The 12,271-nt window shown below is 36.6% G+C and overlaps 1 protein-coding gene across 5 annotated transcripts in view; it reads right to left on the bottom strand.

Moving 5' to 3' along the window:
• GRID2 (glutamate ionotropic receptor delta type subunit 2) overlaps positions 1 to 12,271 on the bottom strand; it is a 1,442,323-nt gene that overhangs the window by 141,922 nt on the left and 1,288,130 nt on the right. For all 5 annotated transcript variants that reach the window (XM_073891966.1, XM_073891967.1, XM_025873456.2 and 2 more), the window contains exon 14: positions 5,171 to 5,337. In XM_073891966.1, coding sequence (XP_073748067.1) covers positions 5,171 to 5,337 — 167 coding nt within the window. The remainder of the gene's footprint in view (positions 1 to 5,170; positions 5,338 to 12,271) is intronic.

Here is a 12,271-nt window from a genome sequence, read left to right as displayed (position 1 = left end):
TGGCGCAGGTCATGACCTCAGGGTTGTGAGATCAAGTCCTGCATCGGGCTCCGCGCTCAGCATGGAGTCTGCTTGAGATTCTCTCTCTACCTCTCCCTCTGCCCCTACTCCTATTCCTGCTCTCTCTAAATAAATAATCAAAATCTTTAATAAAAAAAAACCCTGAATACTTTCATTTTCATTGAAAGTAATTATACTAGCAATCAGTGATCTAGTGTAATCAAAGGCCTAAGATAAATTGATGTATTAAAGTTATTTATAATTTGTATGGAACCAGAAAAGACCCTGAATAGCCAGAGGAATGTTGAAAAAGAAAAGCAAAGCTGGTGGCATCACAATTCCAGACTTCAAGCTCTATTACAAAGCTGTCATCATCAAGACAGTATGGTACTGGCACAAAAACAGACACATAGATCAATGGAACAGAACAGAGAGTCCAGAAATGGACCCTCAACTCTATGGTCAACTAATCTTTGACAAAGCAGGAAAGAATGTCCAATGGAAAAACGACAGTCTCTTCAACAAATGGTGTTGGGAAAATTGGACAGCCACATGCAGAAGAATGAAATTGGACCATTTCCTTACACCACACACAAAAATAGACTCAGAATGGATGAAAGACCTAATGTGAGACAGAAATCCATCAAAATCCTTGAGGAGAACACAAGCAACAACCTCTTCGACCTCAGCTGCAGCAACTTCTTCCTAAACACATCGCCAAAGGCAAGGGAAGCAAGGGCAAAAATGAACTATTGGGACTTCATCAAGATAAAAAGCTTTTGCACAGCAAAGGAAACAGTGAACAAAACCAAAAGACAACCGACAGAATGAGAGAAGATATTTGCAAATGACATATCAGATAAAGGGCTAATATCCAAAATCTATAAAGAACTTATCAAACTCAACACCCAAAGAACAAATGATCCAATCAAGACACGGGCAGAAGACATGAACAGATATTTTCCCAAAGAAGACATCCAAATGGCCAACAGACACATGAAAAAGTGCTCAACATCGCTCGGCATCAGGGAAATCCAAATCAAAACCTCAATGAGATACCACCTCACACCAGTTAGAATGGCTAAAATTAACAAGTCAGGAAACGACAGATGTTGGTGAGGATGTGGAGAAAAGGGGAACCCCTCCTACACTATTGGTGGGAATGCAAGCTGGTGCAGCCACTCTGGAAAACAGTATGGAGGTTCCTCAAAAAGTTGAAAACAGAGCTACCCTATGACCCAGCAATTGCTCTACTGGGTATTTACCCCAAAGATACAAATGTAGTGATCCAAAGGGGCAACTACACCCCAATGTTTATAGCAGCAATGTCCACAATACCCAAACTATGGAAAGAGCCAAGATGTCCATCAACAGATGAATGAATAAAGAAGATGTGATATGTATATACAATGGACTATTATGCAGCCATCAAAAAAACACTGAAGTCTTGCCATTTGCAACAACATGCATAGAACTAGAGGGTATTATGCTAAGTGAAATAAGTCAATCAGAGAAAGACAAGTATCATATGATCTTACTGATATAAGGAATTTGAGAAACAAGACATAGGATCATAGGGGAAGGGAGGGAAAAATGAAACAAGATGAAAAGAGAGGGAAACAAACCATAAGAGACTCTTAATCTCAGGAAACAAACTGAGGGTTGCTGGAGTGGGGGGGGGGGGGGGTGGGTTAGCCTGGTGATGGGTATTAAAGAGGGCACGTTCTGCATGGAGCACTGGGTGTTATGCACAAACAATGAATCATGGAACACTACATCAAAAACTAATGATGTAATGTATGGTGATTAACATAACAATAAAAATTTAAAGAAAAAAAGTAAAAATAAATAAAATTAAAAAAACAAATAATACATTATATGTTAAAAAAAAAGATAGTAGGAAGGGAAAAATGAAGGGGGGGAGTCGGAGGGGGAGATGAACCATGAAAGACTGTGGACTCTGAGAAACAAACAGGGTTCTAGAGGGGAGGGGGGTGGGGGGATGGGTTTGCCAAGTGATAGGTATTAAGGAGGGCACGTTCTGCATGGAGCACTGGGTGTTATAGGCAAACAATGAATCATGTAACACTACATCAAAAACTAATGATGTAACATATGGTGACTAACATAACATAATAAAATAAAAAAATAAAGTTATTTATAATAATTTCTAAGGTGTCCTACAATGATTAAAATTTATGGTTCTTTATAATTTTTAAATCAGTTAATAAAAAAGAGATCTCTTTTCCCTAATGGCCACAGCATAGGAAAATGAAAGTGGATATTTTCTGAATTCAGGGAGAGAGTTTGGATAATAGATTACTGTGGCACACGTATATAACGAGATGCGCTGCATATCACCAATTGCTAGAGCACATTTCTTTCCTGGATCTCCCTTCTCCCAGATGTCCAGGGAACCAGGATATAGATGTCATTATTAAGGAACTCCACAGAAAGGGACAATTTTAAATTGTCTATATCCATAATGCAAATAAAAGGAAAAATAGTGCTCAATGCTTAATATTATTTTTCAGCAGTTCACTGGAGTGGACTTTCTGAGAATTACAATCTCTCTTAGGTAAATCACCATAGGGATGATAAGAAATGGAACACTTAGTGTGATTTATTAACTATTTCTTTAATCGCTATTATGTCTGTATATTGATTTTATTAGCTTCTTTTGCATAAAAATCTAGAAATCGCGTCTGGAAACAAACAAAAATCTGTAGTGAAGAAAAACCCAATTAACCACAACTAAGGAATAAATGATCCTTTTTTTCAACAACATGGTTCATGTTCAGTATCCATTAGACTTTTCTACTGGTCTTTCTCCATAAACTTTGGCATCCCCTTCATTCTATTATGCCTTCCACCCTCACTTCTGAGTTAATGAAAACAATGGTGTGCCTCTTTGCCTAGAAATATATCCTCTATTCGTTCCTTCTTCCTCATTCTCCGTTGCCCAGTTCTGAACTCAGCCTTCCTTGTCTCATGCTTCCAGGTTTGCTCTAGTCTTCGTCAATCTTCATCTCAAAACTAGATTAACCCTTCCTTAGAAACTGTCTTCTTCATTTTACTCCTAGGCTCCAGAATGGACAATAAGTTTCAAGGCTGCTTGTGGCCTACAATATGACTTCCAAACTTCAAATTTCCTTTCAAATTAACTTGCCACCCTTGTTGCTCTTCAACATATTCTGCTTTCTCCTACTTCTATCCTGTTGTCTTCATTGTTTCTCTAAGAATTATCTATTTTTTCCTTTCGGTCTAACTAATCTCTACTAATCCTTCAAGGTCAAATTCAGGGCTCACCTTCTCTGGAGAGCTTTCATTCATGTTTCCTTTGATTAACTCTTTATTCCATATAGTATTCAATTCTTTTAATATCTCAATTACACAATTTAAGGCAATATAAATAAGCCATACTGATATTGTACATATATGAATGTCAGCACACATTTATAGAAATATCTGTATTGTTCATTGTTTCACGTGTGTGGGCCATGTATCTCCCACTAGACTGCAAGTGTCTTCCAGGTAAATTCTCTATGGCATAACTGATTTTCCAATTTGTTCCCCTTAGAATCCACCCATCAATAAGTGTGTTTTAATTGATTAATCATTATTTACACCTTAATATTTTACTTCCCAATTTATGCTTATTTCATTTTTGTCAGTTTTAGATTTTTCTAGAGCCCTAAGGGACCACTGGTAGATTGTATTATTGTTCAGAATTATTTACTCTCTTCTTCCCTTTATGTGAAGTACAGTTCCTAACCCCATCGATTTGGGCTTGACCATGAGACTCTTTTGTTAGTGGTTTGTAAGCAGATGTGACATATGCCACATCCATGCAAGAAGCGCAGGAAATACTGCAGGTTTCTGGCATCCCCTTCTGCAACTTCTCATTGCCATGAAAACAGCTTGTCTCAGATAGGGCCGCTTTTCCAGCCTGGCCCTGGAATGAGAAGCGGCCCAGGAAGACGTGCAGGTGACCTGCAGCTTGCAGCACAATTCCGCCAAATCACAGCCCTACGTTTCACGAAAGCAAAAAAGTCACTGATGCTTTGGGGTTGTTTGCTACACAGAAGGGCTGACTAATATAAGACCTTGGGGTTAATCTAACTTCCACTTTGTAGATAAAGAGAGAGGCCTAGATTTTTTTTTGTTAGCTAATGGAAGAGTTTTAACATAAATTCTAGACTGCTGACTTAGGTTTTTGTTCTTTGTTTGTTTTTGTTTTTGTTTTGCTTAACACAAAATATCTGGCTTTTTGCTATCCTAAAATTTGGAGGAATGCAACTCAAATAGTTTGAAATTTGGGGCCTTAGTGTTACCTGGTACTGCCCTCTAGGTCTGGCATTGGCTTTTAGAAAATAGCTAGAAAAATATCTGGAAAATAAACAACATGCACTATCAGTGTCAAGTGAAATATAGGCCTACCTGAAAGATCCTGCTCTCCCTTAGGCCCACACTTGTTTGGTAGTAGATAGAATGAAATGCAGTGATCTTAGGGAGTGCCTCGCAGGCCCATGCCTTTCATATACATTGTTCATCTGAAGTATACATTTCAAAATCTTTTTTCTTAAAAAACTTATATAAGAAAATTCTAATGTGGGGATAGGTATAATTTCTTAATAAAACCATCCCCTTAATTCCATGACAAAGTCTCATGTACTTTGACGCCGCATGAGGGACTCTAAAATTCTTATCCTTTTCTTTTGCAAAATTCAGATGGAAATATTCCTGTCATTATGTGCCTCAGTACATCAGAACTTTGACTTGGTCCTGAAGTTTATTTTATGCTTTGGTGTTCTTGAAAGGAACTAATTTTGCCAACTCTATGATATTTAAAATTCAGAAAGTAAACTGCTAATTAGGTTCTAAAGAAATTATTAACATACTACTTCCTTTTGTATATCAACTTTTGTGTAAGGAGTAAAAACCAGTTCTATGCAGCAATATTTTTCCCTTTTTATGGAAAAATAATAGTACATGCTTTAGGAAATGCATGTCTTATTAAATAACATTTATAACTACCTTTTATTGTTGTTGTTTACTATGCTTTTCCAAACAAAGAAAACAAAATGTAATAAAACTACATGTGTAACCAAGTGGATTTTCTTTTTCTGTTTTTTTGTCTCTCTTTACTTGGAGCACACAAAAACCTTACCTTTGTGAAAAAACATCCCTGTAAGGACTTCCATGTTGCAGTGCAATTCCATATCCCCGATCAGCAACCGTGTTCCCGATGGTATAAAATGAACAATCTGGGTCATTGATAGCCACATATTCCAATACGGCTGCATCCCATACAAAAGCATAATTTCCATATTTTACCTGTAAAAAATGGAGAACACAAGAAGAAAATAGGATTTGAGTTTGGAATTTTAAGTTATACAGATAGGATAAAACATACTACGTTTGTGTCTATTTAATTGGATAAAACATCATAGGACTTATCTTTTTAAATACCTATTCTGAATGAGATTTTGGCTTTTGGTTAATTTACAGCTCTGTTCTCCTGGAAAGGTGATAAAGTTAGAATGTTAAGTATGTTTCCAGGCAACACAGCTTATGGTAAAATGACCCTTGAGTAGTAAATGTCACTGGCCTGGGAGAACAATAAATGTATGAAAAGAAGCCATGTCTTTGAGCTTCTCTGAGTGCAGTCATTCCTATAATTGGAGCTTTCTCTTTGGGGACCTGGAAGTTACACTTTTGAAGTTGTTACAAGTGATACTAGCTCCTTTAGGTCACTAGGCTTCTAAGCCAGGTAGGCTTTTGTACCCACCCCATATAAGGTATGATCTCCTTACATGTGACCTATGTTCCAAATGAATGCTGCAAGTCCAAGTCACACTGAAGAAAAATAATCAACACTACCCTGCTGGCAAGATGTATTTCCTAATTTATGTTATTCTAAGGTAATCTGTTGCCAAGTGTGGTCTATGGAAATTTTGCAGCTGGACTTAGATGAAACCCCTTTGGTGGGCATTGCAATGAGGAACAAATAATTATACAATCTTGTCTATCATTATTTAGGGAACATAACTTTGTTCTGAGTTGTTTACCTTTTAGTGATTATCTTTTATTTATAAGTGTGACTTCTCCCCGAAATTACAAATGTATCAAAAATAAAACACAATCTTAATAAAATTAATTTTAAAAATGTTATACAGGGGCGCATAGGTGGCTCAGTCAGTTGAGCGCCCAATTCTTGGTTTTGGCTCAGGTTGTGATCTCATGGATCATAAGTTCCAGGCCTGCATGGGGCTCCCTGATCAGCGGGAAGTCTGCTTGAGGATTCTCTCCCTCTGCCCCTCCCCCCACTCACGTGTGCACCTGCTCTCTCCCTCTCAAATTAATAAACCTTTAAAAAATATTACATATAAATATAGAATTTAATTATTCATAAAAATAAACAGAACTAATAATTAAATCAAATATTCAGTTAGTTAGCTAGTTTATTTATTTATTTATTTGTGGGGAAATTAATTTCCTGGTAAATCTGATGAGGGGAAAGAGAAAAATTCCTTTTCAGAGAGTTCATTGTTTGTGTATAGAAATGCCACTGATTTTTGTATGCTGATTTTGTATTCTGCAACTTTACTGAGTCCATTCATTAGTTCCAACAGGCTTTTTTTATGTTTAGTCTTTAAGATTTTCTAACATATGATCTTATCATCTGTAAATAGAGATAATTTGACTTCTTCCTTTCTGATGTGGTTATTTTTATTTCTTTTTCCTGTCTAATTGCTCTGGCTGGGACTTCCAGTACTATGTTGAATGGAAGTGGTGAGAATGAGCATCTTTGTCTTGTACCTTCATAGTACTGGAGTCAAGTCTTCAGGGGATAGGCTGCTTTCAGGAATGCAGACAGGACAACAGTTGGTTGACCAAGCACTGAGATATAGCCCTGTCTCTTAAATGCATTCTTTTTTCAATTTTTAATTTTTTTATTTTTTTAAGGGGGGCAGGGAGGTGTAGAAGGAGAGAGAGAGAAAGAGAGAGAGAGAGAGAGAATCTTAAGCAGGCTCCATGCCCAGTGTGGAGCCCGATGTGGGGCTTGATTTCAAGGCCCTGAGATCATGACCTGAGCTGAAATCAAGAGTTGCCACCCAGGTGTGCCTCTTGAAAGCATTCTTATTCAGTCTTAGACTCTGCCAGAATTTCACAACTAGGATCCCAAAGTTCTCACAAAGGTATTTTGTGCATGGATGGCTGCCAAATTGTTGTTTCTATGAGAGGACCTCCTATTCCCTCATGCTGCTGATTCTACTTCCTCTAACTATCAGTATTTATATGTAAAATTTTTTATCAACATGTATACCTCATGTATGCATGGGAGATACCCTGGGAAAAATGAGTAACTCAAAGAGGTGGCTTTAGAAATCAGGATTAAAAGCCATCTAATTTGGAAAGTGGGGAGGGGAAGTAGGCCTCTTAGGGGAGAGTAAATCATATTTATGAAAGATGAATGGCCTTTGGTAGACTACATGAGAGGTGTGATGTTTTGAGACAAAGTTTGTCTGGATGTGGTGCTCACTTCTAGTCTCTTCTCCTGTGATGAGAGTCATTCCCTGTTGATGACACTCCCAGGGAGGGCATTTATGACACTTGAGTTCCTTTTAAAGGATTTATGTTTAGGTAAACAAGGGTTGTTTAGAGAAAGCTTCTTCCTGCATTTGCTGTTTTTCAAGTGCTTTCAGCTCAAAATCATCAATATTCCAAAGTAGCATATTTTGGGGTGGCATATTTCTGTTACCCTTAATCACCAACTTTCATACTTACTTTTAGCCTCCTGGGTATAAACCTTTAGTAACAGAGAGATAGCAGTGACCCTGAAGCCTCCTCTAAAAACCTACTTTGATTTTTGCTATTCTCTTCTTTCAAACAGCCACTATGGCCTCCTGGATCCCCTTGGACTTCTTTATAACACTCAAGGGACTTCCCCAGTTGGGGACCTATTGCTTTGCTGTTAGAAAAGTGTTCTAGCATTGCTGTTACAGCTTTGTGAACCATAAAGCTCTATTTAAATGTATATTAGCATTATCATTGCCATTATATACATGTTTCTAATAATTCTAATGTTACAAAGCATTATGAATTCATTTTTAAAAGGAGAACCATTAAAAGACTATGATTATAGCCTGTAGCAATACCAATGAAATGTTGCATAGTAACCCAAACTATTTAGCTTTTAAAAAATCCCTGTTTTTTTTTTTTTTTTTCCCAACTACTAAAACATACAATCATTGTCCTTTGGGTGGTTTTTAACTATTAGGTTAAAAGTATCTAGAAAATACTCATCAACAAAACCTAAAATCACTTTCCAACAGAATAACAATTGAAGGTTTGAAATTTTCAATCCATCTGACTAGGTGATGGATATACTTAAAAATTTTAACTAGTCTTTGCTCTTGAAGTCATGTTTGGATAAGCAGCTACATTGTGGGCCACTGACTTATTAACAGTGGGTTCCATGCCAACTGAGTGTTTCATTGCAGGTTAAACAGGACGAAAGTACATCTGGAAGTTTTATGTCATCATATTCCAGGCCCCATTTATGAGAAAGGGAAAAGAATCCAAAATGGCATCTAACTCCAGTATTATCAATCTCTGCTTCCTAAAATAGAGATACCAGAATGGTGTGGTGATTAATGGATGATGGTAGCTGCTCATGTTTAACACCTGTGTCCTTATAATAGAGCTGAGATGCCAGTAACCTTGATGGATTTCTCATTGCTGAGATAACATAAGGCTTTGTTTCATTTCCACAATATTATTACAGGAATCTTTTTTTGAATTCTGTTTTACTCAAAATCATTATGCATTAATTTGAAGATCCTAAAGGAATCTGTAAGGAATATAAAGACTTGGGCTCCTGCCTCAAGCTGCTTACAACTCAGTAGTGAAGATTAGTCAAGAACTACTTGCTATAACATAAAGCACATTATGGTAAGTACCACACAAAAAGCTTAAAATGTTAAAGTGGTTTAAAGAAAGGGAAACTTAATTTTCATTGGGGGAATAAGGACAGCCTGCTTAAATATTCTAGTAACTGAAATAGTTGTACAAGAAAACCCCAAATATTAACATTACTTATCTTTAGTGCCTGATTAAACATGGAAACTCTTTGGAAACCATTTTTTTTTTTTTTGTTCATGCTCACTCTTTTAATCTACTTTCCTGCAACTTTCCATCTCAGCTGAAGAATTATAAACATTCAATGTTATTTTCTTAAATATTTGCATTTCCTGCCGAGTAAGCGAAGGATGGGAAAATGTATTTTCCAGACCTGCACCTGTACTCCTCACCATGTGATGGATTATGTCATATTTCCTTTCCTCTGTAGAATCCTCTTGTCCTGAATACCACTGTTCTGACACCTCTATCATGACCTAATGCTAAAAGCACTTTTCTTTTCAATTCATTAGGCAGCTATCTTCTGAAAAAATTGCAGAAGCCTACACCAGAAACAAATAGATTTTCACTCCCTGTTATCCCAAGGACTTTGGTTTTAATTGGGAAGACATATTCTTTCACACACGAATCTTTAATTTAGCAAATTACTTAAAAGCTCACTTCAAAATCCATAGCTACAGAGATACATCGATGATGATCCTTTCTTTACTAAAAAAAATCAGTGGGACAATTATGGAAAGATGACATTTAAACCAAAATGTAAGATGAGATACCTCTTCACTGAAGAAAGTATATCCTCCCTCTATCCTCCATTTCTTCCTCATGATAATAGTTAACATTTATAAAGCATTTTTTCCATCCTTAAAAAATGCCCTTTACACATAAGTTTATTTGTTCTTTACAACACTATGAGGCAGCTGATATTATGATACCTAACTCACAGATCTGGTAATAGAACTTGTTCTAAGTCATACCAATGACTAGTGGTAGATTTGAAACTTGAGCTCAAGGTCATCTTCTAGGCTTTTTTCACTACATTAACGATCAATTTCTGAGAAATACTTGCTATAGGAATATAAAAATGTGTGAGATATGGTAGCCCTTGCCTTCAAAGCCTATTCTATCTAGTTTGAAAAATAATATTTATATAAATACAAATAATACAACATAGTATAAAGCAAGAGTCAAGAAAAGAATGCAACTTCTTTAATGCTATGTGATCACACTATTAAAATAAATAAAAGTTAAGCTTTTAAAAAACAGGTTGCTTATTACTCAGCCATAAAAAAGAATGAAATCTTGCCATTTGCAACGACATGGATGGAGCTAGGGAGTATAAGGCTAAGTGAAATAAGTCAGCCAGAGAAAGACAAATACCATAGGCTTTCACTCATATGTGGAATTTAAGAAACAAAACAGATGAACATAGGGGGAAAAAAGAGAGGCAAACCATAAAACAGACTCTTACTATTGAGGGTTGCTGGAGGGGAGGTGGGTGAGGGGACGGGTTAAATGGGTGATGGGTATTAAGGAGTGCACTTGTGATGAGCACCGGGTGTTGTATGTATGTGATGAATCACTAAATCATACACCCGAAATTAATATTACAGTGTATGTTAACTAACTGGAATTTAAATAAAAATTTGGGAGAAAAAAATTTCTTTCAACTCAAAAAAATAATCATTGGGATGAATGAATATCTGGTTTATATGATTTTGGATCCCTGAAGCCTGCTGATTTTGTGACCATTGCTACCTAAGTGCTTCAGGTGTTCAGGATTAAAACCAAAGCAAAGTAAAATTAAAGTAAAGCTTGCAGTGTGGAAATTTATTATTTTTGCTCACAAAATAAAAACCAAAAGGCCTGAGAATAATGTGGGAGAAATAAATTCTAACTTTGCACACCGAGCACCAACTTCTTTACAATTTAAACTACTGGTCGGTAGGGGATAAAGTGATTGTGAATTACAGGCACAAAGAGTTATGATTAACCCAGAATCGATCTACAGTGGTCCTTATAATTCATTGCCCACATAAGTCCTTAAGATGGGATGGCTTTAATATTTATGACATATGGTTCTAGGTGGTGGCCTCTCCCACTTCGAACAAATTAATAATTTAGCATCATTCATCAATTCTTCTGAATTTATCCAACAAAATAAATCATGCTCAAGTCCATATTTAGTGCTTAAGACTGACTTTTAAAATATATATAGCTTTGTTTACTGTTGGCTTAATTGTTGGCCTACCATATTTTACCTGCTATTATTTTGAAATTTGAATTTGTGCACCAAGATAGTCATCACAAGACACAAATTTTTACAAGGAAGATATTTTTAAAGTAAATATCAGCTATTTATAAAATATCTTCTTTTAACCTAGAAAAGAAGCAGTATATCTACCTCTAAATTTTATCTTTACCTCTCTTTTTTGACACTATTGGAATACTAATTTTTTAAAGTTTATTAAAGCATTCTGGGAATGTGAAAAACTGAACACAGCTACCTTACCCTCCTTTGAAAACTCTCTTGAAACAATGGCTGCTAGGGTCTAGAAAACAGAAGGCTAGCAAGGCCTGGAGTTCTGGATAATTCTGTGTGGGAAAAAAACCGGTAAATCTTTCCTTCAGGGAGGGTGAGTGCCTGAAAAATAAAACAGTCAAACCTCCAGGACAGCCAAAGAAGGAACCAAGTTTGGGTGAATGCTTCTTTTTTCACAATTTGGATCTCAAATCTTCCTGCCCTCCTTCCTTAGATATTTGTCCCCATGAATATGTCTGTTCTGTTGTCTTTAAATTGACCAGGAAGGAATTGAATAGGTGGGTCCAGATCTCCCCTCATGGAGCGTGGGAAAGACCAAGAGACTGGAGTGCCCCAGCTTCTTCCAGGTTCCTCGGGAGGGAGATGTGTGAATCACTTTTTTCTATACTACTGGCCCAAAAGGAGAGAGGACATTTCAACTTCTGTAGCGAGACTGACAATCCCTAGGATAATCCAACAATCAGACTTGAGTCTCCATGAACTGACAAAGAAAAATGACAACCCATATAGTACATGCCACACTTAGAGAGGGAATGATTCATCATTCCCATAGAACATATTCTGGGAAAATAGCGTTGTGGTACTAGTAAGATTCTAATTGAAAAAAAAAATAAAATAGAGTACTTAAGCAGATTCAATTGTGAATCTAAAAAGATCTATGTGGCTACAAACTGACAAACCTACCTCAATTTCTCAACCAAAAAATTGACCAGATGAAGTGAAGGAGAAAATGCTCATATGTCCCACAGGCTCAAATGGAAAGACTAGGATGACAACTGTCCCAGTTGGGCTGGGAGGTCCCAGTTG

Source organism: Callorhinus ursinus, unplaced genomic scaffold (assembly GCF_003265705.2).
Source record: "Callorhinus ursinus isolate GAN/ISIS: 27379988/994484 unplaced genomic scaffold, GSC_fseal_2.0 scaffold4, whole genome shotgun sequence".
NCBI lineage: Eukaryota > Metazoa > Chordata > Mammalia > Carnivora > Otariidae > Callorhinus > Callorhinus ursinus.
This window is presented reverse-complemented; position numbering and strand designations above follow the sequence as displayed.